The sequence below is a fragment of the Prinia subflava genome, chromosome 8, assembly GCF_021018805.1.
Source record: "Prinia subflava isolate CZ2003 ecotype Zambia chromosome 8, Cam_Psub_1.2, whole genome shotgun sequence".
NCBI lineage: Eukaryota > Metazoa > Chordata > Aves > Passeriformes > Cisticolidae > Prinia > Prinia subflava.
This window is the reverse complement of record NC_086254.1, coordinates 27,502,044-27,527,800: the sequence shown is the minus strand read 5'-3', so window position 1 is coordinate 27,527,800 and position 25,757 is coordinate 27,502,044. Positions and strand designations below refer to the sequence as shown.

The following is a 25,757-nucleotide window of genomic DNA, read 5'->3' as shown; positions in this document are numbered from 1 at the left end:
GATGCCAAAGCTCAAACACCAGCGCTGAGAACTTCTGCTCTCTGTCTCCTGCCATTCCCAATGCTCCTTCTTGCCTAAAAAAAGAAAAAAATGTTTTGGGCAATGTTGAGAGAAGTATTGGCTGAGATCGGAGCTGCTTCCCTGGAAATATTAATCCACCAAACACGGATGAGTCTCCTGGAATAATCCTCTCTAATGCACTTTCAGGAAATCAATTCACTGCTTTATTCTTTAATCCAGAAATCTCCAAGGAGGAGGAGGAGGGAGGGGACGAACACAAGAGGGTAAAAAATTGGCACTGCACTTAAGGAAAAGAGAGAAAAGCCTGTCTTTGGTGAGAGCAGTGACCTGTTCTTACAGGTAAGCAGGAAAGATTCACCTGCAAACACTGAAGCCCTGGGAAACGCCAAAATATGTAATTTCTTACTCATGCTCTAGTTTTTAGCTCTGCATTAAACCTGCCAGAAAAGGATGGGTGCTAAAATTTAAATGTTGCACTCCCAGCTGACTCCAGACACAAAATCCCCAAAGAGCAGGCACCACTCTGAAAGGGCTTGTGGTGGTCCTGGATCCAAACCCTGTGTCCAGGTGCAGAGCAGCCCTGGAAGGACAGCCCAGGGCTGTGCAAACATTTCTCAGGTCACCACTTTGTTGCAGTGTGTGTCCTACTTAGAGGCTCCTGTAAAATGAGATTGCAAGGATGGGAGTTTATGCTGCTCCAGGTGGCTCCTGCAGTGGGAGCTGCAGCCTCCAGCCCTTTCCAAAGCACAATTGTGACCCAGATGGGTTGAAATAAAATTAAATAAAAGATCTCTGTAAATCACTCATCTGAAGACCTCCTCTCTGATATCTGATTATGCTCCTGCTGATAATACTTTGTGACCAGAGGGTTTATTTTGTTAAATAACCAGTGACTGACCGGGGTCTGGGACGCACAATAAGATGACACATCCTCCTCCCATGAGCCTGGGGACACGTGGGGGCCTTGTCTGCTCCCCAAAACCTGTGGAATGGGGCAGGGGAATGGAGGAGCTGGAGGGAGGATGCTGGAGGAGACAGAGAAGATCTGCAGGCTCTGAGGAGTGGGTTGGCTCAGCAGCCAAACCACACAAAGGTGGCTGAAATCAGGAAATTTTTGACACCAGGTTTGTGGGCATGTTTGGGGCAAGATTAAAGCAAAATGTAGAAAGGCTCCTGTGCCCAGCCAGGGTCCATGGCAGCTCTGAGCATCTGAAGGCCTGAGGATGAGACTCATGGAACATCCACCTGTAGCTCACACATGGGAGAGACTGTAAATGAGTGGGTTTGTCTGAAACTTGGTAGGAGAGGGGCAAAAAAACACGACATGAAAGGAATTTAACAGCTGCAATGAGCCTAGATGGTTGCACAGGAAAATCCCCTGTCACCCACAAACAGTTTGACTTTAATGAGAATGCAGGACATGCACGAGTAGGTTGCTAATTCTTTGTGTAAAATTCTCTTGGCAATTGTTACATGTGTACATTTCCATTGTCTTCCATGGAAGTGGGATTACAATATTTTTTTCCATTGGAGATGAAATGAAAAATAATTTTTGAGAGAACAGTGAATGTCAAAGTTGCAGGAGACCATGCCCAGCATCGTGTTTGGAGATGCAAGAGCAGGTCACCCACATATTGGGAGTTGTAAAGGGTAGGGGGAAAGTAATTCAGGAAGGGATCCAAGGGATCAGCCAAAGCTTTTCTGGCAGCTACTTCCTCAGTCAAATCATTATTTTTTCTTAATCCTTTGCAAAAATCTGGTGATTTGGGAACAAAATTTTACAGTTCAGTCCTGCTTTAGAAGGCCAAATCCAATTACTGGATAATGGGACTTTGGCCTCCCAGGAGCAGAGACACTTTGGAAGATGTGGGTTTATATGGGGGTTTCATCTCATTCCATTATTGGATTAAAACCTACCCCACCCTTAATCCTGCACCAGGAACTGTGTAAGCAGGAGCTGCACCAGTCTGGAAACCAGCTGGAGCATAAAACCCCTGGCACTGCTCAGAGACACCCCCACAAACTGCACCACAGGAGTATTTTGGAGGTGTTGGTAGAAGGTAAAAGATCTTTTTTCAACTCAAGTTGTACTTATGGCAACCAAGACTCTTCTTCATGAGTTTTTCATGCTCTAGGGACAGTTACAAACCAAACCAGAAAAATAATTTTGAAGAGAGAAACCAAACAGAGAAGAAAGGGGAGAGCACTTGAAGCTGCTGGTGGGAGCTTGATGCCCTGGACTGCAACTCCCTGCCATTCCCCCCCCAAAAACCCCATCTTTAATTACAAGCAGCCAAACTGTAAAGGCCTTAATGGACATCTTAATTATTGCATTAAAGTTTGAAATGGAAAATTCCTCATTACTCGCCATGCAGTAGGTCACGGCTGCAATAAATGGTGATATTTTGCTTGTTACAGGACTGGGTGCCCTTTGAGAGCTGCTGTCTTTGGGGCATGTCCTGGCCCTGGGGAGCTGCCAGGTGGATGTTAGATCAGGTCTCTGCTGTGAGAGCATCTGCTTGTGTTTTCCAGGCAAAATTATCAGTGAGGAGTGCTCTTTGCTATCCCTTTTCTCCTCCAAATCGTGCTACTTTCCTCCTGTGTTTTGCTTTCCATCTGCTTGAATGTGTTTATTGATTTAGTGTTATGCAAACTGCAATAAAACAGGATATTTCCAAGGATCTTCAGCCAGCTATGGAATATATCCCAAATAATTTAAACACAAACCAACCCCCAGCAGCAACACGGGGTACCTGTCACTGATCAGCCTTTGAGGCCCTTCTGCACTGTGCCTGTCCCTGCTTGCTCAGGGCAGGCTGGAAAGCTGAGATCCAGCCTGGGACACTGACAATTTAGGGCATGTGGCAGAAAAAAAGACTTAAAAAAGGAAGGAAAAAAAAAAAAAAAAAAAAAAAAAAAAAAAAAAAAAAAAAAGAGAGAAAATATATTAAAAAAGGTTGTTGGGGGTGGGGCAAACCAAACCAAAAATACAAAAATACCAAACCCTTCTTTTCCTTCTTTTCTCTCAGGCTCTGCACAGGTGGAGAAGAACAGGGCAGGCTTTAAGGTAAGTCTGTGGCTTCTTGGAGCTGAAAAAGTTTTAAATCACCTAAATGACCTAAAAGGTCAAAAAAGCTCAAATGTGCATGTCAGAGGTTGTTGATAGCTCTGTAAGGGGAGCAAAAAGATAGGGAAAGTTGAAGAGAACTTGCACTCTGCTAAATTATCCTCAGTATCATTTTTATGTCACCGAGCTTCATGTTGACTTATTTTCTGAACATATTGATGAGAAAATTAGAGGAGTCTATAGTAATTAAGAGATATTTTCTCTATTATATGACCCTACAGATGAGGTGTTAAAATTCATTTAATGGCAATTTCTCCTTTTCAAACGTGTCCAAAACTTTTCCTCCCTACAAAAACTGTGTGATTGCCCTGTGAGGGATGGAAGTGAACGCTGGGACAGCAAATCCTGGGGCTCCCAAAGGCGGCTCCAGCCACGAGAGCCACCAGCCAGGGCTGCTCGTGGGCAGGGCCAGGCTGTGCCAGCTGTGCCAGCTGTGCCAGCTGTGCCAGCTGTGCCAGGGCCGGCTCAGCACTCTGCCGGCCAGGAGCTGCCACATCCCAGAGCTCACAGCTCCCTCTGTTGGCATCTGCTCGAACCTATCAGCAAAGATATAGAAAAAGGTGGAAATGTATTTTTATTTATTTTTTTTAGCATGATCGCTGTGTGGAAGGTGATCCACCCACGGGGTGTGTCCCAGCCAAGAATCACCTCATTTGTGTCATTACTCTTTTAAAGTGATATTGGATCGTGTCTGCTGATGCTTTACTGTCCACACCCTTGCTGAAGGCAGCTTTTCATTCATTTTTCCCAAACCAGTGGGAAGATGCAGCTGGATGAACTCTGAGTCTGATGTACAAGTACACGTGAGGATGCTGTGAAAATCTGCCAGCACAAATATTCTCCCTGCACAGCCTCCCCCGGGACTTAATCACATCAAATATACTCCTCTGTCCCTCACTGATCACACAAATTAACACCTCTGCAGGAAAAGCAGAGTTCAAGGAAAAGCACAGTTTTCAAATGACTCGCTGCCTTTATTTTTTTAGGTCCTTCCATAGCAAAAACTGGCAGACCACAAGCTTTGGCTTAAACAAGTAACAGTACAGATATGAAACCGGTTTCAATACCTCACCAAAGAGGTAAGATGACAATGAAACACAAGCCTCAAGTGTAGGTCAAACATTTCACTTATTAGCCAGTTACAGAGGCAGATAACTCGGACAGCTCACTGCAAAGTCAGCTGGATTCACAGAGAAGGCACAGCCAAACATTTTCCTTTGAAGATCTGTTTCAATTTCCCAGCTGGCAGATCCGAGGGGTGGCCACACAGCCTGATTCAAACGTGATTTAAACTCATCAGCTCCTCCACAAGAAATGGTGCAGCCAGCAAAGGAACCAGAACTGACCCCTTGTGCTCCTGACCTGCAGCACTGAATGGTCAGGAAAGATACTCTAAAACCCCACAAAACCCATAGGGTGGGGTTTTTTCTGTCACTATAGAAAAGGCCATGCAAGCAATCTGCTCAGACTGGACAAAGGACAAGCTGACAGAGATGGCTGCACAGCCTCGGGGCTCTTTGGCAAGCCTGGCTGTGTTTGTGTTTGTTGTTACTGGGTGTTTTTCCCAATTTACCCACTGATTTAAGAGCTCCCAGCAGCCTCCCTAACTCCTGGCTCTGCAGCACCCCAATACAGAGTGGTACCTATGGTAGCAAATGGCCTTTGAGAGAAAAAAAGAGCACAGAAGGAGTAAAATAAAATACTTTCTTATCCCTCTGTCCCCAGTCAGGCCACATTGATTCTTTATTCTCTTGGGAAGACATCAGGCAGTTGCATCCTTATCTCTAACTCTGCCCAGCAAGTGGATCAGCTCAGCTTAGTGATGCCCACTAGTGTCTCTGCAATTAAAAAGCTGTCAGCATTTTCACTACAAACCAGAAACTTTACATGGCTCCAGCAGGTCTTCCAAGAAGAAATTTGGAAATTTGGCAAAAGAAAAAAAAAAAAAAAAAAGTGAAAAAGAAGATAATGGGATTTTTTTTCCACCTGAACCTATAGATTTCCTGCACTGCAAGGTCCTTGGGAAACCTGCTGCTCAGCCTGAGTCTGCTGGTAAGCACTGGAGAAACCAAAGAGATCGTTTCAGGTTGCAATCAAGGAATTGGAGGAGAAGCAATGAATTCCTTTAATTTGAAATTCATCTTTAAAACTGATCCTACAGAACCAAACACTGGAGGCTGGTAGATCCTCCCCTTTGAGAAATAGTTTTGGATTTGGTGGGAGCACCACTCAAAACAAGCATGCAGAATCAGGCCTCAAGTACATAAAATATAGGATTTGGTGCTTAAATTTTAAAATATTTATAAATAACTTTAAGACATTCAGGCTCAGAGGTGTCTACAGCCAAGTATTTCCCTCTGACTCAGGGAATCCACATCCCTATGGACGCCCAATGTAAAAAATTGATTTATGCTTAACATAGAAACAAAACCTGCCCATGCCAAGCTCTTTGGAAAGTCTTCCTCAGCCCTTTGAGAGCACGTGGAGGACAAGTTTAATCATGCAGAAAGCATTTGGGAGTTGGAGATCCACAGCACAGAGTGTGACTGGTTCTTCCCATACATTCACAGCATTTGACAAAACAGCTCCAGAGGGATTCCTCGGCTGGAGCTGCACTGCAAGGTCAGCCCAGCTAAGCCTGACCCCTGGGGACAGCTCAGCTCTGCTCTCGTGGTGGAGCTGGCCCACCTGGGCTCAGGGCTGGGGTGAAGCCATCAGGGAGAGAAGGGAGACCTTGGGTCTTGAGCACAGCCAGGCTTGGCTTGGACCTTGTCCCCGCTCTGTGACACAGCAGTGACACAGCCCCATGGCCCTGGCACACATCCAAACACCCCCCAAAGGGAAGCCTGGAATTCACCCCACAACCCTGCACACCTGCTGGGACCTGCAGAAGGAAGGCACAGGGGGTTAAGGGCAGAGGCACTGCTGGGATGCTCCTGTCACACCTCACAGGACACCTGGTGGCACTGCAGCCCCAGGGCCAGGGGGTCCCAGGACAGCAGAGCAGGGGAGCCCCACTGCCACACGGAGAAGCAGCTCCCCTCAAGAGGGCATGGAACCACAGCAGCCTCAGGACTTAGACCAGGTCAGCTGCTTTGGCCACAAGGATATTTGTCCACGAGACACAGACTGGGACAAACTGGTCCCACAGACATATCCTCACTGGAGATGTTGAGCTGGGTGGCTCTGCAAGCCACCAGCTACAGCCCTGAGCAAAAAAATGAACTCTAAATTTCTTTCTCCCATGGGTTTCATCCAGACCCATTATGTACTTGGTTTCAGCATATTTTTTCCTGTTAAAACAACTAAATAAAAAGTAAAATGTTCTTTGGCACTTGTGCAAGAATAACTCATAGATGTGACACTCTCCTGTCCTTCAGCTCTTCTTGGGCTCATCTCTAGAGATCCATGTACACAGAGTCTGTGTCCACCCTCTGGGCCTCTCCAAACAGGAGGAATGTGCAGAGCCCAATGCCATTCACAGCAGCCACCAGGTTGAAAACTGAAATCCAGGAGCCAGTGGTCTCGATCAGGTACCCAGCCAGGTACACACAAACAACACCTGCAGAGAAGAGAGAGGAGAAACACATGCCAAGGCTCTGGGCTGGATCCTGCCCTCCACAGGGAGAGGGCTCTCTCCAGGAAAGGATGAGCTGCAGGACAGTACTTTACCTAGGAGGGCTCCACCTGTATTTGCAACCCCTGGAAAGAAAAGGTGTAAAAAGAACTTTTGAAAACCCACAGACATGAGAGGTTTCATCACAGCTCCCACCAACCCCTGGTCTGCATGTTGGGCAAAATGCCTTTCTGATCATGGAATAGTGACTGGTTTGAGCAGGGATGGACCTTAAAGCTCACCTCATTCCACCCTCCTGCCATGGGCAGGGACACCTTCCACTATCCCAGGTTGCTCCAAGCCCCGTCCAACCTGGCCTTGGACACCTCCAGGGATGGGGCAGCCCCAGCTTCAATGGGCAACAAGACCATGACACAGCCCCAGGCCATCCCTGGGTGCACAGAGCACCTCACAGACAGAAAAAAGGCACCTTGGTGGTGTTACCTGCCCCCAGCAGTGGCAGGTTTATCACAGGAGGAAGCTGAGACTGCACACACAGAGCAGACACTGCCCAGAGCTGCTCCTGCTCAAACTTTCATGCTGGTGACCATTTCCCCCCAACAGATGCCACCTCTCCAGCACAGAAACCCCAGAGAATCCTTACCAAAGAGCAGGCCAGCACACGAGGGGGCCAGGTCCTGCACGTTTACTGAAATGCCACTGGTGAGAAATAGAGGGGGAAAAAGAAATGGCTGTTTGAATGGAACATGACTGCTTTTCCATCATTTACACAGTTTGCTTTGTCAAACACAAGGAAAGGTCCTGGACAAGAAATGGTACTGGCAGGAAAAGGGAGATGCTGAGAGTAAAGCAGGTGAGTAGCAGAAGGAAAACAATTCAACCCAAAGTGTTCAGAGGGGCCACAGTGCAATTCCCCTCCTGCTCCATCTCTCTCCAAGCCCTTCCAGGCTAGAGGTTTGCTGGATTAATTCCAACCCACAGGGCACTAAACTCCACCAGCCTCACAAGGTCCCAAACTCAATGCTTAGGCTAGTGCCAGTTCTTGTTCTCACAGTCAGGACAGAGGCAGCCTCCTCTGAGACCCCAAAATGCCAAATGTGCAGGGGAGCTGAGGGCCACTGTGCCCATGGCTCTCCTCACCTGTGGTTGAAGGTCTGCAGTCCAACTGAGGCTGAGGCAAACACTATTGCTTTGCAGAAACTGGAGGTCTGGCCCAGGCACAAAGCAAAAATGCTTGAGACACCAGAGCCAATGACCTGGAAAAAAAGTGAAAATTAAACACCACGGCACATTTTCTGTAAGGAAGAGAGCAATTCCTGCCATGAACAACCCGTTCCCTTTTCCAATGGCATGAGTCTGTGTGCACCCTGTGCTCCTTTCCCCCCCTAAGGTCCTTCAGGGGTCTGTCCAGAGGGATGTGATGCTGCAGATCAGAGGATACACTGTGTTCTCACCCAGCATTTCTATTTCTGTTCACTCTTGTGTTGCTCACAGCCAGGGTTTTCCTCTGGATTTCCTTTCACACATCCTGAACACCAGTTAATGTGCAAAGCCAGAAAATCTTTCCTGTTTCCATCTAAAACCCCCATCCCAGCTCCATACGAGGTCTACTCTGCCACACAATCAGAGTTTAACTGGTAACTCAGGTATCCCTCCACAGCTTCAGCTCTCTTACCTGCATGAACTTACGAATGGTGATGGTTCTGTACCCTGGGGAAGAAAGGGATACTTGGAGTTAAGCACAGCTCACCTTGTTGTCCATTCAGAAAACTACAACATAAATAGATTTCAGATGCCCAGATTTTATCTCCAGGTGGATATTATGAATGAGGTCAAAGGGAGCCCCAAGCACGTGGATGGGATTTGGACACTGGAGAATTTGTTCTGTTTTTGTATCAGAACCTCACACTGCCTATTTGCTGGGTCTTCTCCCTAGCAAGAAGCCACCTCCTCCCACCCAGGTCCTCCTCCCACATCACAGGAGAGCTGAGGAAAAGCCATAAAGAGCTCTCACCTTGACTAATTAAATGATCAGACAGAAATCCACTGAACAAGCTCGTCGGAATTGCAACCAGCCAGGGGACTACATTAAACACCCAACCCTGAAAAGAAGTGAAAATCAAGAGAGATTTGTTATCAGAGCTGAGATTGTTCACAAATATTTTGACAATCTGTGACACCTGTCAAAAGGAGAAATAAATGAAGCACTCAGGACTTGTTGCAGCACCTCTACCCCCTTTGCAGAGCCAGCTCTCAGCTGTACCATGCCCCACTCCAAGCTCTGTGAGGGAGCAGGAGCATCACAGGGCTGTAGCATTTGTAGATTTGTTGTCTTTCCTTCTTCCCCAGCAACGCTGCATCCAGGGGAAGAGGCAGAACACTCTGGGAAAGAGGGATTAAACATGGCAAAGTTTACTGCTCTGCAAGATGATGTGGCAGAGAGCCACAGAGCCCTGGGAAGTTCAGTGTGGGTTTCCTGTGGGTCCCCAGCAAAGCTGCTGGCAAAATCTCCAGCAGTTTCCAGCTCATTAGCAGCGTTACTGTGTGGGGCTGAGGGAGCAGAGCTGGATTTTCTAATGGCAGGATTAGGTAACATTATGGATACCAACATCCTTCGGCCTATTTTCAATTAAGTGAGCTGCAGCTGTAATCACAGACCATTAGTGGTCAGCTGGATTACAGCTGCTCAGGGGCACTCTGGTGCCCAGATCCCACAGGAGCTGAAATCAGTGTGGGCTGGGCTGGATTTCAGCTCAGCTGGCTGAACCCACTCACCCATCCCCGCACCCATAACCCCCAGCATGTCTCCTTGGCTCAGACCCTGAGGTGGAGGCTTCTCCCCTTCCTGCCTGGCTTTGGGATGTGTGGGAGGGCTGAATAATCTTGTTTTTCAATAATCCTGTTAAAGCTGCTCCTGGAAATCACACCAGGGTCAAATCTGCATCTTTCCATGCCTTTAAAATTCGGGTCTTGGTCATTTTTGACAAGGTTAGCCCACGGGTTTTGTGGGGTGGTGTTGCTGCTGTCTGTTAACAGCAGCTGGGGCTGCTCAGCAGGTCAGTCCCAACCTTGCCCCATCCCACAGCCCATCACCCTGAGCCTCCATCACTTTCTCTCAGGTGCCCAGCCCATCTGCAGCACGGGATTTCGGCCAGCAGGTGACACGGGTTCCCCACACTCGGGATTAGCACCCATCCTTTAAATTCAAGCAGCCTCAGCCTCTGTTTTAAACAGCACGAAGTGATTATCAGCTGCAGGAGCACTCCACAGAGCATCTTACATAAGGGCACCACGATATAATGCCTAACAGATGGTAAATTACTGCTGCACAAGCACATTACTCGAGGTGCACAGATCTTGTCACAACAATATGTTTGCTGGTTTAACACATGATTTTAATATAAATATCAAGTATGCCATAAAGAGCTTTACATGTTTAATATGAAAAGGCATTTGTAAGCAGCTCTGGAAATTGTAAAAACCATACAGAGCCATTGTGGAGGAGACTGTCTGAGTTTCTGAGAACAAAATACCAGCTCTCAGCCCAGATGAGTATTGCCTGGCTTTCTAAAAAATGGGAGTATCATTTGTGCTGAGGAGAGGGAAGCTCTTGTAGTATGTTTGAAGTACATGTTATTAATGGTAATTATCATTTCCACAGGCAGGTCTGAGCTGTACAATGCTAGTCCAGTTAAAAACCCTGTAAAAATACTAGGAGTGAATGGTGGTTATTTGCAACCATGTCATGAGCTTTGTGCTAGTTGAAAATTATCTTTTCCTCAGAAGAAAAGCAGTTTAAAACCCAATGCCACCCTGCCCTTCCCTGCACCCTTCAGCATCCCTAAACAAGCAAATAGAAACCAGCCTCTGCAACCTGGAGAGAGCTCCAAAAGAATCTGCAAGGGTGCCACAGCTCCTGCCAAACCTCCCAGCTCCTCCTGCCTCCCCAAACCCCTCCTCATCATCTTCCTCCCTCTCCAAGCCCCTTTGGCAGCTCTTTGAAGGGCAGTGCCTCTGCTTCGGAGCCAACCCACCTTAGACTCGGGAAAAGTTTCCTTGAAGAAAGTTGGCAGCCAGGAGAGGAGAGTGAAGAAGGTGCTGGCCGTGGAGAGCTGAGCGATGATGACAGCCCTGAAAATACAGAGCTGAGAGGAAACAATCAGCAGTGACAGGTCGTGCTGGGTGGGAAAAGGGCACTCCAGATTTTAGTTCCTACCAAACCCCAGGGATTTTTGTCACTGATAACTACTCCTTTTAGCTTCCTGAGATTTTTGTCGCAGATAACCACTCCTTGCAGCTTTCTCCTTGTGGCTTGTTCCTTGGCTGCCCCACTGCACAGCCCCGGGGCCAGGCGAGGTTAATTGAAGTGCTAATTATGCCACTGCATTTCCCACCGGTCCCTTCCAGCCCTGCAAGAGCCCTCCTGCTCCGAGAGGTGTTCTTTAGGGTTTTCTAGGGATTTGTTATCAGCTCCGTTGTTATTCAAGGCAGGAATGGGTTTGCTGCCCTGCAGCCCCATCCTCCTCCTCCCCCTTGGGGACAGCTTGGATGAGCTTCAGTACCCACTGCAGCATCCCGAAGGAAAAATGGCCATTAAAAGGATGTTTGCCAGCAGTGAGAACACAGCCCGTGCCACCCAGTGCCCCTTTTCTTAGCAGCCCATTACAATCAGCATTTCTAACAAGACCCGTGGAAAATATCACCCCAGAGGAGCACAGGACTCATCCAGGGGGAACAGCCTGGCAACCAGAAAGATTTGCCAGGACAGAACATAAACCACCTTTGCCAAGCTTACCTTCTCAGTTCTTTGTTTATACAGAAGGAATTAGAAAAGTGGTTCTGCTTCTCAAACTTATAAATAAGTGGATAAAACCCACAGAGGCAGAAGAAATAAGCCCAGAGAGGAGGAATAGGATGCTCCCATCCTGGCCAGTGCATGCAGCTGCCTACCAGATGGGTGCCTTCCTAAACAGCTGCTTCCAGGGAACTTTGGTCTGCTTGGGTATCGAGAGGCCTCTCGTTAAATAGTTTATGGGGATGGTGAGTTCTGCAGGGAAGAAAACATCCAAAGGAAAGCTGTGGTCAGTAATTACCTGTGCAGCTAGAGGCAGCCCTGGGACACTGCTGTACAAACACTTTTAATCTCCTTCTAACCCTTGGGATTTTGGCTCTACCAGCATTGAACACTCATGGAAACAGTTTGTTACATTTTTTCCCAAAATTTTTCCACAGCCCTCCCCACGCAGCCACCTTCACCCACGTGTTATATCTCTTTTATAATTAAACAGAAGTCCCTTGGCAGGGTCTGGGTTTGGATTCTGTGCAGTACCACACACACACCCAGCTCCCAGTGAGCTGGGCTCCTATATATCACACTCACCCTAATACTGCTGCAGCCAGGTGTAAGGGTTTGTCCATATGTGGAATTACTCCTAGGCAGTTATTTGGGAAGAGATATTGTGGATTAACTGGTTTTTAAAAGCTCTGTGTGTAGATGCTCTTAGTTTGGAGTAAGTATCTTGCCCTGCTTTAGCTTAATCCACTTTGAAGATCATGCTCTGTTTTGTGTTTTCACTGGTGCTTAAAGAGTACTGAGGAGCCAGATCAGGCTCTCAGCAATGATATAATCCAGCATGGGACTTGAAATAGGAAATCAGCATTGCAAGAGCTCAAATCCTCGTTTTTGGGTTGAGGATCTTGGGTGAGACACATCGGGTATTACAGAACACATCTGAGCAAAGGCCTTGGTGTAAAACCAGGCATGCTCTTGGAAACACAGGATTTGCAGAAAATAATGGAGAGGAATCACTTAGTTCCCAGATCCTCGGGAGCACTGCCAGTCCCAGGGATGCAGCTGGACTCACCTTTCTCACTCAGGAGATATTTGCAGGTGCAATAAACCCAGAGCAAAGTGAGCAAACCAGAGAAGTAGAAAACACTTTCCCAGCCGTACCAATCCAGGAGGAGAGACCCTGCACCACCGATCAGCAGCGTTCTGCAAGGGAAACCACTCAGATTTACTGAGAGCTCAGACTGAGCACACTGATGGGAGGCTCTCCCTGGGGTCAGTGCTGCTGTCACTGAACCACAGAATCCTAAAATGGCTTGGGTTTGGAAGGACCTCAGAGCTCATCTTGTTCCACCCCCTGCCATGGGCAGGGACCTTCCATTATCCCAGGTTGCTCCAAGCCCCATCTAACCTGGCCTTGGGCACTGCCAGGGATGGAGCAGCCACAGCTTCTCTGGGAAACCTGTGCCAGGGCCTCAGCACCCTCACAGGGAAGAATTTCTCAGTCTCTGCATGTGTGGGTGCTGCCACCAGTCCCACCAAGGCTCTGCAATCTCTCCTGTTCCCTGGGTGGCATCTCGGGCCAGACCCTCACTGGCAGGAGAAATCTCAAAAGGATCTCACCCTCACCTGCCCCATGCTGAAAAAATGGTCACTGTGGAAAGAAAAGGAGGTTGCTGGTGTGCAGTACCCCAGAGAATGGGTAAAGCAGCAAAAGAAATGAGAACAGTGGAAAACTGAGTGATTCAACACAGTGATATTTCTATTCTGCTTTTAAGCAACCTCTCCATTTAGAAATGCAATTCTGATGGAGATCAGCAGAGATGGAGAAGTTCTATTCTTCCCATCTGTCAGAGAGGACAGGTGACCAGTGTCAGGCTGACCCTTGCTCTTCCTGCTGAATTGGGCTGTTTCCCATAGTAATTAAATATTGCAAACAGCCTTCAAAGTCTGGTTTGAAAAGAAAGAGAAAACAATACATAAATCCTTGGCAGGCAGGACAGCAACTGCCTGAGGCTTCCTCAGCTGCAGCAGGAGTCCTTGAGGACCCGTGTACTTTGGGCTGTGAGTTTTGCCTCCAACTATTTAATGGCATTTCATCACATATGATGTCCAGAGGCTGTCACTCAGTGCTCAGAGGGCTTTGAACTCACCCAAACTGTGATCCAGTCCCCACTGTGCTGTAGGTGAAGGCTCGCTCGCCCTCCCGGACCCTCTGTGACAGCAGGCTGGCCAGTGATGGGAAGTACACCCCTGAGAGAAACAGCAGCAAGGCAAAAGAAAAGAAAATTTAGAAGGTTCATAGCAAGCTAAACAGTGAGACAAATCAGCAAAGCCTTTGGTGAATTCAAAACAGGGATATAAAATAAACTGAGTGGATGCATTGCCAGCAAAGGTTTGTTTGTGCCTTCTCCGTAATCCCGTTTCATCACCACTGCTGCTGTAAATCCATCAGTGCCAATGCACTTCCCAGTGCTGCAGCTTGGCAAAAGGGAAGGAAAATCACCCCAAATTATCCAAAAGTTTTGGCAAGGGCCAATTTTCTCTGAGTGTTTTGAAGGAGTTTTAAAATGTGGAAAACCAAACACCACCAGCGATGATTTTGGAAGGCAGCAGCCCCTGCCTGGCAGAGAGATTTCTACAGGGGATTGACTTGTCAGTGACTTTCTCTAGAAATGTCACTATTTTTTCCATGGAAGTTCTGGATGTGGAGGCAGATTTGAGGCAGAGAATTGCTCAGACACCCACGGGAAGGGTTCGAGCACTGCAAACCATGGGACTTGCATCTCAATGTGCTACACATGAATATGCTGTACAAGGAAGCCCCTGGACAGACAGACACACGGACATGCTCAGGACTGGGGTCTCACCTTGCAGCAGCCCCATGAGGAACCTGGAGGAGGTCATAAAAACCAGATGGGCTGAAGTGATGTGGGTGAGCAGCGGGGTGAGCACTGTGAGGAGCCCCCAGGCTGATGCTGAAAGGAGAAGAACTTTCTCACCTCCTATTCTGGAAGACAGAAAACACATTATCAAAGATAGGAAGGCAAACTGGCAAAGTCCTCCAGTCCAGACTCAAGTGCCCTTCCCAGTTTAACCTGTTTTTAAGAGCAACCTTTTGGTCAAACCTGTTCTTCTCTTGGCCCTTGGGGAGTAGCTCTGACCTTTTCCCTTCCCATCTCCTGCCAGCACTGCCCATCCAACTCCAGCACTCACTGATCCCAGAGATCTCACAGCACTGAGCCACTCAAATCTCTGATTTGCTGGTGGAGGGGAAACCCAACTGCTGTCACCATTCTGCTTCTCTTAACCAGTGATGGTGTTCTCCATTTGCACTTTTACATCATCAGCTCTGCCTTTTACCATTCAGGTTTCTCCGTGTGTTTTCTTGCAAACTCTTAAGGACCCTAATTAAATAGCACAGTGCATAATGCATCCCTTCCAGGCATGTGCTCCTCACAAAAGATTTCACAGAAAAGCTATCTCACTAACAATAGACTGGCTGGGGAAAGGGACTGGAGCAGGTAATGATTCAGATCCTCCCTTGAAGCCAGCTGGGGAAATTGTTTGGTTTTTAATTCATATGGCACAATGGAGACAGTTTTTCTAAACATGATGGAAACTGCGTATGGGGACCTGCTTGAGAAAAGACTTCAAGAGAATATAGGGCAGAAAGACTGGAAGTGTTGAACTGAAAACAAAGATCCCTGTGCAGATCAAATCAAAAAAGCTGTATTTACAGAATCCTAGAATCACTCCCAGGGATGAGACATCCACAGCTTCCATCTGGACAGTCTAAACCACCCACATCCCTTCTCAGCCAGAGCTTCTCCCCATGGACACCCTTTGCCATCCCATCTCTGTGAAACTTGGCACTGCCACTGCTCACACGGGGTCAAAACCCAGCCAAGCCTCACTAAAACAAGAAAACATGAGAGAATAAATTGCAGTACTGATCACTGATGTGTCCCCCGAGGATCTGTGTGAGGCAGTAGCCCCAGAAGAAGCTGCTGAGCACCACGCCGAACTGCTTCTTGTCCCAGCCGAAGTAGGAGCTGAGAGCCACGGCGCAGATGGGCACGGCCACGCGGGCACAGTACAGCAGGCACGTCCCCAGCAGCAGCATCGCCGTCCACACACGGCACTGGGGCCTGAGGGAGGGACAGACAGGGGGAAAGGGCAGGGGGGATGCTGTGGGTCTGTGCACAGCGAGGATTGAGGGGTCAGGTTGGCTTTGCAAGCCGAGTGTGTCTCGGTAAAGTGAAGGTCAGCACAGCTGCCCCGGGGCACTGCGGTCCTGACAGGGTGTCCCAGCTGATGGCTTTTAGGAACGATGCCAACTTCATCCCAAACACTGTTTTGATGCCTTAAGTTTTAGCTTTTGTGTTTTTCAGATTTTGTGCTGCCCAGAGGTGCAGGTTTGAGCCTCACATTAAGTGCTGGTGAGCTCTCTTCACAGAGCAGGGATACAAAACAAATCCTTTTCCTGCTGAAGACCAAGGACAACTTTCAGACCCCAAAGCACAAACCAGGGTGGACTGAGGGGAGGAACAAGAATGATGGGACCTCACAGCCTGAAGCTGTAACTGGACAATTAAACCCCAATATGCAAATGGACCAAAACTTACAAAAAATGCAAGACCTCGTGACTGGTCAGCCATTTTTTGTGACCATTTTTAGTCTACCTTGGGTGTAGCCCTGGCCATGCTCTTGTCCTGCCCAAGGTGTACCCTAAAGCCCTTTCAATAAATCCCTACTTTATCCTCTAGCTCTGTCCAGCCTCTGTTCCAGCTCAGCCTTCCCAAGGCATCCACTGGCCCCAGCAGCCAATGCCTGTCCATAGGCTGCAAGGTGAACAGGCTACTTGGACATCCCTGGCTGTGGATGGAGGGAAAGGCAAACAGGAACCTGGTTTGTCAGCCCTTTTTCCTCTAAAGGAGAGACTGTTCTTTAAAAGATAAGAATAACAAAGAAAATGTCAGGGCATGAGGTTGGAAGCAGCTGCATGAGACACACCTCAGTAGCAGACCTTAGTTATTTGGCATTTTTACCCACTACTCAGGGGAGGTAATCTGTGTGTTACCCTTCCTAAAGAGGAGGGATATGCAGGAACTCTTTAGAGAGACAAGACTTGACGGACCTGAAGAGCTCAGAGAGAGAAGCAAAATAATTAATTAATAATTAATTAATGACCTGCAGAGCTCAGAGAGAGAAGAAAAATAATTAATTAATAATTAGATTTAAAAATTTAGATAATAATAAGAGCCAAAATATGTTAACAGAATATATATTTCTGGTGTGTGAATTTTCAGCCTCAAGAAAAGGGCTCCTACAGGCTGGAAGTAAGTGAGAGGCAAGTCAGTGATGCCCTCTGGAGCAAACAAACACATTTTGCTGCAAATATCAGACCCAGATGTAGATAAATCTTTCTGCTTTCCCTCAGCCAAGCCAGTCCATTACAGAGTTAAAAGCTGAGTAAGAACACCCACTATTGGTACTATTTGTATTCGATTATTTCTATGCCCAGAGGCCAGAGCACAAAGCACTGAGCTAACAGACTCTCTCTGCTCCAGAGGAATTCACTGTACCAGGGCAGCAACCTCTGGGCTTTCCACCCTGCTAAACACACCCACTCTCCATGTGGGAAACAACCCGGGTCACCTTTTCTATTAAATAGAGAGTTGATTTCTCTGTACTGGAATTATGACAAATGTGGGTTAATCCCACACAGCACAACCCCATTTATAAAGGTGTAAATGGGCCATCACAGCGGGGAGGTGAAGGAACAATGAAAAGCAGAATTCCGGAGCAGGTGAACCTGCTGGAGGTGGATTTATTGCTGTTTCCTGACAAGGCAGATAAGCAGCTCAGTGCCAACCCCTGGCAGGAGGAACTGGAAGTGTTTCAGTCGGTGTTTGGAAGGTTGGAGCTGTTGTTGCTGTACACACACACGAGTGCACAAAATAAGACAGAAACTGGCAAACCTCACCTAACTTTGCTGGAGGAATGAGCCAGCAGGGGCTGACCTGCCTCAGTCACTTCACCCAGCTGGGAAACACTGTCAGAGTCCCTCATGGGCTTACCCTGAGGGGAATTTACCTTCAATCGTATCTCCACTTGCTGCAAAACCAAAGGTGGGCTGCTGTTCAAGCACCAGCCCCAGCCAGCTGCAGGAACAGCAGCTCCACTGACCCCAGCTTGGTACAGAAAAGCACAGGGAAATCAAAGGCTCCAGGACACTGCAGCTCTGGGTCACACACACCCCAGCAGGATAATATGGGTAGGAGCTTTTGGGTGTAAATCCTCCACCAAAGGCAGAGGGCAGGGGGATAACCAGCCATGGAAAACCTTCCGGAGAGCCCTCAGGGATGGGATAGTTCCAGGCACAATTCCTGCCCGCTCTGCCCAAATGGCTGTTGCCAGTCCAGGTCTGTAATCTCTGTTATCTCCAACAGCACAGCACTGGTAAATTTGAGCTATTGAACCTGCAACAAGCGAGGTGACAGAGTAAAGCACAGCAGCCAGTGATGTGTGGAGGTATTTTCTACTATTTGGTCACCAAGATAGTTTCCTAAATTGTACTTTTTTCCTGCAGCAAAGGGAGACTTTTGTGAGCTTTCACTGGAGTGGGGCTGAGCTCTGTCTCTCCAGTCATTCTGGTGTGTTCAGAATAACTTGCAGTTATCATGATAAACACAGCAGCATTTTAATACCAGATCAACAGTTCTTCCTTTATCCTAAACCCTGTACGGCTCTGCAAGGTGTAACAGGGAGAGAAAAAGACCTGAGCATCTCAAGGAGTCTTCACTCCCTTTCTCTCTCAAGAAGCCTCTTCTCCAGCTGATGTTCTGACAAAACTCCAGGGATATATTTTTTCCCTTGACTTTTATTCCAAAGCACTAAAAAAATCTCTGGGTGTATGACACACTCTCAATGTTCTCTTTGACTAGTACTCCATCCTATATTCTCTTCCTTTATGTTTAATTACATCAGTAGGGATTATGCTCACAACAAGTGGAGAACATAACAAGGGCCTCAGACTACCACTTCCCCCACAAGCAGCACATCCAGCTAGGAAAATCCACCCAAAGAGTATGAGTGTCAAATATAATCAGTAGCTGCTCACACCCACCTGGAAGCATGGCAGGAATGATTTCCCTGCAAGGACAATGACGTGCTTGCATCACAGGAAAGAGCTTTGTAAATGCATTTTCTCCTAATTATAGTTATCACAGAGCCTGCAGATGACTCAACGTTCTGCTCAGTACAAAACAACAACAGCAGAGGTTACACGGGAGGAACCTGGACTAGCACAAAGACAGGAATTAAAACCCTCCTTTCAAAACTAAGGAATAGTGACAAATCAAACAAAAGTTTTGTGGGTGGCATCAGCCATCTGAGAAGTGAAACTTCACCAGTGTTAACAGATTCAATCTAACGAATCCCCTGATGAGGGAGGGAGACAGATGTGCTGCAGATAAGCATCCCAAGTCAGAGCACAGGAAATCACAGCCACTGCTGTCACTGGTGCCACCACGCCTGACTCACCCACCAGACCGAGCATCTCCCACCAAGCATTGCTGGGCCAGTCCTGACTATGTGTGACACCTCTGTGAGAGGGGCCAGCCCTCCACACCCCTGGCAGGGAATCACTGCAGCTTGTCTGGAGCCACCTGATTGATGTAATTGGTGCTGTGTGGTGGCAGGGGCTCCTCAGTGCCCAGCCCGTGCCCTCCTGACCTGCAATCCCCTTCTCCCCACAAGAGACAGGCACTGCAGGTGTGCCCCCTCCTGCACAGCACAGACCCTCTTCACTGAGCAAAGCAGCCATGCAGCTAGAAACACTTCCTATTTCACAAACCTCCAGCCACCACTCAGACTATAATTAGCCCAAGCCCTAACGACTCTCCCTGGGTGGCTTTTTGAGCAGCCCTGTCTGATGTCCCTTGGTTCTCCTCCTCCAAATGCAGCCTTGGGCACTGGGTGGAAATGGCTTTGCTTCGAAGCATGCACTGATTTCCCTGAGACCCAGCTGCCAGCAACCAAACGGATCCCCCACTCAGGGCACAGTGGTTAGGATGGATTTTCAAGGATGCCTGAGATCCCCAAAGGGGCAAAAGCAAGCTGAGCTGTCTGGCAGTGGAAGCAGAGCCAGCAGCACAGGGTATCTTTATTTGCAGTGTGTTTTCCTGCTGGAGGAATTTCTCCAGTAGATGCCACAGAGAAAATATTTATTCAACTTATATTTCTCTTGACTCGCCTCCCCCCTTTCCCGCAGTCTGCAGGGCTTTGGCAGACACTGCAGGTCACTGTTGAGATGGACTCTCTGGAGCTCAGGCTGCCAATTACATCCCAGTTTAGCCCCCTCCAAGGCACGAGGCTGGGCCACCAGGTATTTTCAGGTGGTAAGAGAGCTGTGTTAGACAGCAAGACTAAAAACAACCTGTCCCAGCAACAGCTCCTGGCCAGAAGCCATCTGCAAGATCTGTGGGTGTTTCCCATAACTGGAAGAAGAACTGGGAGCTGCAGCTCCTGATCTGCACAGGATGGGCACAGGGACCATCAGCAGAGCACAACCTCCCACGGAGGGGCACTACCTCAATTTCCCTCTCTAAAACTGAGAGGGAAATGAGATTAGGAACAGTTCTGTGGAAGATGCATGGAGAGCACACCAGTGCAGTCTCCCCCAGCCCTCTGGCTCATCCCAGCCACCAGCAGTGGCCACTCCCCAGACCCTGCCAGGACCCCAGGGCAGGATGGGGGTGAGCCCACACGGTGGTACCGAGCTCCCAGCCACGCCACCAGCTCCAAACCCAGGACACCCAGCAGCCCAAGCATGAGGCACCTCCCAGGGGAATGTCCCCAGCTGCTGCCTGTGGTCCCCCTGTGCTTGGGGGACCAACCACGGTGTGTCAACTCCTCCCTCCTCATCACCCATTCCCAGGCCCATGGGGTCATCTCCCTTCAAAAACACTCTTTTCCAGCTTACCTGCCTACAGCTTTAATTTACAGTGACCTCCACAAGCAGGACTGACTGACGTGGCACCAACACAGTGGCCGTGCAGACACTCCTGTGCCAGGAGATAATACCCAGGCTGTTATTTTTAACCCTGTTTGACAGTCCTTTCACTTCTCACTCTTCGTTTTTCTCAACAATTTCTCCTTCATAATCTAACATGCTTGTCAAGAGAGAGGCTTGGAATAATCTCCCCCCTCTCCTCGAGATTTTGTCATGCTGTAGACCAGCTCCAAGCTAATGATTTGTCACTGTCAAAACTAGCATTGGGGTTTAGAGGAGACCTGTTGGATTTTTTTTTCCCCATCCAGCTAGCAGCCAAAAAGAGCAGCACAGAGGACACAGGGCTTTTTTTCCTGGGAAAGCTGCTGGCTTCCTGTGCTCAAGCTCCCTCCACAGAGCTGCAGATGGCAACAAAGTGGTGTTCAGCAAACGAGCTTTGGGTTTATTCCCTCTCTTCATTTCTTGCTTTCGGCAAAAGCGAAGATGAAATTAGATTTCAGCAGCTCATATGAGCTGGAAGTAGTTGTTGAGTCCAGGTGGAGGTGGTGAGAAAACATAATAATAAAGCAGAGGCATGCTTTGAACACTGATCTGAGGGCATACACGGATCAGCCAGGAATGGAATGCGTGCACTGCTTACGTTTTCAAGGCGAAAAAAGTTCTCAGCAAGGCTCACAAATGCAGGGTGAGGAACTTGTAAAACAAAAATCCCAACCACCAAAAATACCCCAAACAACTAAAGCTGGGACATCATGTTGACAAAAGATGAGGGCACAGAATTCAGCAAAAACAACTGGCTGTTGTCTCTGGGCAAAGATCAGGTGACTGGAGGCCAGCCTGTGGCCAGGGTAGGACTCCTTTTATCTCTGCAGCTTAAAGAAACTGCTATAATCGCCCCTTGTCTTCAGGTGTAGCCAGAGGCTGGGAGATGCAGAGTGGCTTCAGGAGTCATTTGCTCCCCAGGACACAGTGAATTTTTCATGCTGCATTTCTCTCCCGGAGGCACCATCCAAAATGTGAGCCCCACATCCACTGCTGGGTCTGCTGGTGGCTTTGAGTGCAACCTTCAGCAAGCGATTTCTCTTTTTGCTGTTTGGTCTTCCCTCAGTTAAACCAGACCTGCTTAAACACATCCACTGCCCCAGTGGTTCTGCTTTGGCATGTTAGGATCAACATTAAGAAATGCTCTTTAACTGTCCAGATGTGCTCCATAAGCACAAGAGCTTTTTCAAGCCCCAAAAAATAATCCCCAAGTGCTGCTCTTGGAAGAGATGTGTGATAATGGAGCCACTGGAAACCTGCAGAAAAGTTTGGGGAAGGCAGGCAGGAGAAAACACAAGGCTGGAAGAATGGAAGAGGAAGGAAAAGCCAGATGAAAAAAGGGAGGACAAAAGAAGAAGTAGCATGAACAAAGACGGAGAAATAAACCTGCCGAGATAACTGTTTATCTCTCCTTGCACTGACAGATCTTGGAAGGCTGCCTGGCATGTCTTTTGTTGGAGCATGAAAGGAGAACCCATGTCACTTCCCCCACTTGATAACACCTTGCCTCCATGGCAATAACTCACTGCTTGGAAACGATGAAAGTTATTTACTTGCATATACTGTTCACAAATTGTCCACCAAATTCACTTCCCAATGAGGTACCTTATACAACTTGACAAACCTGCTCGAAACCAGCGACCTGGTCTGGTGGCTCATTCCCCCTCCCTGCTCCCCCTCACTCACCCTCCACCTGCCCAGTTTACTTTAGGCCATAAAACCTCCATAAAACCTCCCCAGAGAAGGGCTGTGAGCACGTGTGTGTCTACACTAAACAATGGGACATGATCTCAGCTTCTGTCAACTACAGCAATAGAGATAATGATCTGACCTGCCTTAGGGTTATCCTGATGCTCCTTGCCATTAACAGGATTCTCTCAATTATTAGCAGCACTTAGCATGGTCAGAATCACTTAAAATGTCTGTCTCGATCAACAGGCTGTCTTCATCCCTTTTGTTTTGGAAAGTGTTATCTGTGTTCTGCATTTTTCGAAGAGATTTGAGAAACAGGAGGGCTTGTTCTGGTCTAATGTTTTTTGGTTTTTTGGTTTTTTTCCTAGAGGGGAAACCTATAACGTTTTGCCTCATGAAAATCTGGTGTGGGGTCCCACCATTCCCACTTCACAAAGACTCAGGGAAAAATTAGCAAGGAGGAGATAGAGTGAAGGAGTTTTCTGAAGTGCTTTAGGGGGAAAGAATCTTCAAATGTTAAGAGCCTCTGTGCCAAAGGTCTCCTTTAGGACCCACCCCGCTACTCTTAAGATGAGCATGGATTTGATGAGACTTCCCAGTCTCTGAGTGCAGAAAAAGCTGGTATCAGCCTGCTGCCACAGCAGAAAGCCATGGATGGGTAAGAACACATCAGATTCTCCAGGTTCTCTGCTGCTGGAAGGGGCCATCCCTCCCCTTGGCTCCGTGTTGTGTGCATTGGCACGGCTGTCCCTGTCCTGAGGCTGTCCCGCTGCTCTCCTGCCAGGGCGAGCTCACCACAGCGTGACCCCAAGGCAAAGAGGGGAGCCCAGGCCTGGCCTGTGGCAGCCAGACATCTGAAACCGAGCCAAATTTCTAAAGCGCAGGGGGCTCCCAGTTCGGAAAAGATCTGACCATGAATTCCAGCTGCCCCACTGGTACTTTGGAATCGTCATCTCCCCCCACCTGTGATGGGAGAAGGGGCTGATCCTGAGCTCTTGGTGCTGGATGACTTTCCCAGGGTGGCAGAGAGGCGCAGCGCCGGGCCAGGTGTCCCAACACTCCAAACACTGGATCCCCCTGCCTTTGCCTGTGCCCCTGCTGTTAAAAGTGGTCACTGGGGTTTAACTGTACTTTGAGTATTTTAGTGACTTTATATCAAGAGCAGTTCATGCCGTCTGGCTGCTGCCTAGCTCCCATTCCAGACTTTATCTTAATGAATGACTATCGCCAGTACAAACATCCCCACTGGAACACTTTGATAAGAACCTCACAGCGGTTTTGTGTTTAATTCACTGATCATAGGCCAGAAATAAGCTCAATAGTTAGGTTTTTTTCCCCTGTTTTTCAAAGTAATTCCCTATCTTCCCCCTTCCTTCTACCGTTTGTGCTGGAATCCAGAGGAGTGAGACAGCGGAGCCGCCCGGGGCGGTGGGACCGTGTCCCTCCCGCAGGGCAGCGACGGGGACAGGGACGGGGGCAGGGACAGGGACGGGGACAGGGACGGGGACAGGCACGGGGACAGGAGGGTCCCGGCCAGACGGGGAGCACCAAGCACCCCCGAAATCGCCTCTCCGGGCGCGGTGCGGGCCGCCCGACCCCTCCATCCCGGAGCCGCATCCTTCCCAGGAGCTGCGGGGGCAGCGGGGACCGAGGATGCCGGGGCCGGGCACCGGCCGGGGGGATGCGGGGAGCGCCCGGAGAGCGCCGCAAATCAGCGGAGCGGCTTTCCCGGGAGCGGGTCCATCCTTACCTGGACCAGTAGGGCTCGGTGCCACCATCCCGCCTCATGCCGTCGCGGGGGCCGCTGCCCGGGGGCACATTCCTGCCGCCGCCCCCCGCGGCCATGCGGGCAGCGCCTTCCGCCTCGCCGGCTCACATCGCCGGCTCCCTCCCCCGCCGGGCCGCGGCCACGTGTCAGCGCCTCCCGCCGCCCCCGCCCGCCGTGCCGGGAAGTCCCGCCCGGCCCGGTGCCGGTGCCGCTCTGCGTCCCCGGGCAGCCTCGAAGCCGCGGAGCTGAGCGCTCCGGGGGCAGGTGCCGGCCCCTCCGGCCCCGGCGAACCGGGGCTGTGCTGGTTCCCTCTCCCCCGGTAATTCCTGACACCCCATCCGCCACGGCAGGAGGGACCCAGCGGGGTCTGTCCTCCCGCTCGCATGTCTGGGCAGGGAATCGCTCCCTGCTCCCGCAGCTCTCACGGGTTTGCCGGCAGAAAAGTCTCCGCTTCTGCTTTTTAAGGATTAGAAACCAGTATGGCATTCACTTCCGAAGATAAAATAAATAGGGATAAGTGTTGCTACAGCTTGATTTATGTCTGTTGGATAGAGGCGCTGCCTTGTTGTATCTGTAAGAGATAATCAAACTCTTTATGGAAATAAGTAATTGAAATGATGGTTATCTCAGTCCACAACAAAAGGACTCGTGACTCAAAGATCACGAACGAGCTTGGAGGAGCCGTGTTGAGGCGTCGTTCAGGTGATGCTGTGGCCGATTGCAGCCTTGGAAGCAGGAAGGGCAAAACTGCAGGTGAGCAAAGGATGGAGGAGCTCCCACACAGCCCGAGCAAGGTCGTGCGTGGCCCCTGGGAAAGGTACCAGAGCTGCACCAAAACGCACAGGTGCAGGGCTGACACCTCCTGTCTGCTATTCCTGCAGCCAGAAACCGCTAAATCCTTGATGGAATTAAGCCTTTAGCAAACTAATATTGAGGTAATTCAAGTATCTTTCACCCCACATGAATCCGTTGGTAGGTCCCTGATGAACAGTTTGCTACACAAATCAGGAGGCATAACACCATTATGGACTGAACCCTTGAGAGTGAAACAGCAAAAAGGTTCCTAACACACCAAAGACAGCCCCAGGAGAGGGAGGTTACTAAAAAGGCAAAAATCATCAAGTCATACTTTATCCTTTGCTTTGATATTTCTTCCTCAGGAAAAAAAGATATCTTCCCCAAAAGGCCCGTGGCATAGTCAGGCACAGTCACACAGACCTGCTGCATACAGAGAACACAAACACAACGAGCCTTGCTGCAAGGAGAGACTGAGAGGAACCACGTCTAGTAACCACCTTAGCTTTCATTTAGTCATAGGCTTTCCTCCCTTTATTTGGGCAGGAAATGAAACTATGAAGTATTTTTATTCACTCTGCTACTGTCCCCTTTTCCAGAAGAGGGAGCCAAGCCGTGGCAAATTGCAGCCAAAAATGTAAATCATTGTTCAGTGTATTCTGGGTTTTTTTAATAGTGTGTATGTTTGGAGTTAGTTAACTTGAGGCAAGAGCTGAGATGAGCTCTGATGTAACTGAAATGAATATGTACAGAAATTAAACCCCTGAAGAGGCCTTGGGCATGGTAGAGTCACCACAAATCCAGAAAATGTATGAACTCATAGCCAGGTGTGAGGGATCTTGTGTTCAGTCTCACTGCTGAGGGGTGCAAACACTTCCAACACTGACATTGCAACAGTGAATCATACCTGTAGTGAGTGAGTAGTCA

General features: G+C 48.9%; 1 protein-coding gene across 3 annotated transcripts; it reads right to left on the bottom strand.

Moving 5' to 3' along the window:
• Positions 1 to 4,101: 4,101 nt before the first annotated feature.
• Positions 4,102 to 24,203, bottom strand: SLC17A9 (solute carrier family 17 member 9). 3 transcript variants are annotated; one of them, XM_063404317.1, is made up of 14 exons: positions 24,018 to 24,133; positions 20,504 to 20,585; positions 15,468 to 15,665; positions 14,385 to 14,524; positions 13,668 to 13,767; positions 12,590 to 12,720; positions 11,676 to 11,772; positions 10,760 to 10,856; positions 8,740 to 8,827; positions 8,401 to 8,435; positions 7,866 to 7,981; positions 7,369 to 7,424; positions 6,821 to 6,850; positions 4,102 to 6,710 (listed from the first exon to the last, which is right to left on the bottom strand). In XM_063404317.1, the coding sequence occupies exons 3-14, from the start codon at positions 15,638 to 15,640 to the stop codon at positions 6,547 to 6,549; spliced, it is 1,227 nt and encodes a 408-aa protein (XP_063260387.1). In that variant the 5' UTR covers positions 15,641 to 15,665; positions 20,504 to 20,585; positions 24,018 to 24,133; the 3' UTR covers positions 4,102 to 6,546. The 3 variants fall into 3 exon arrangements, with proteins under 3 accessions (XP_063260387.1, XP_063260385.1, XP_063260388.1); XM_063404315.1 differs by lacking the exon at positions 20,504 to 20,585 and having other exon boundaries at positions 24,018 to 24,197; XM_063404318.1 differs by lacking the exons at positions 15,468 to 15,665; positions 20,504 to 20,585 and having other exon boundaries at positions 24,018 to 24,203.
• Between the last annotated feature and the right edge of the window lie 1,554 nt (positions 24,204 to 25,757).

Bases quoted from the DNA above. Each gene is read 5' to 3' on its own strand.
- SLC17A9 (XM_063404315.1), bottom strand. From the start codon at position 24,112: ATGGCCGCGGGGGGCGGCGGCAGGAATGTGCCCCCGGGCAGCGGCCCC. The intron at 14,525-15,467 runs GTACTGCAATTT...TCTGTCTTCCAG, and splicing joins GGGGGACACATCAGTGATCA to AATAGGAGGTGAGAAAGTTC. The intron at 6,851-7,368 runs GTAAGGATTCTC...TTTTCTTTCCAG, and splicing joins GTGTGCTGGCCTGCTCTTTG to GGGTTGCAAATACAGGTGGA.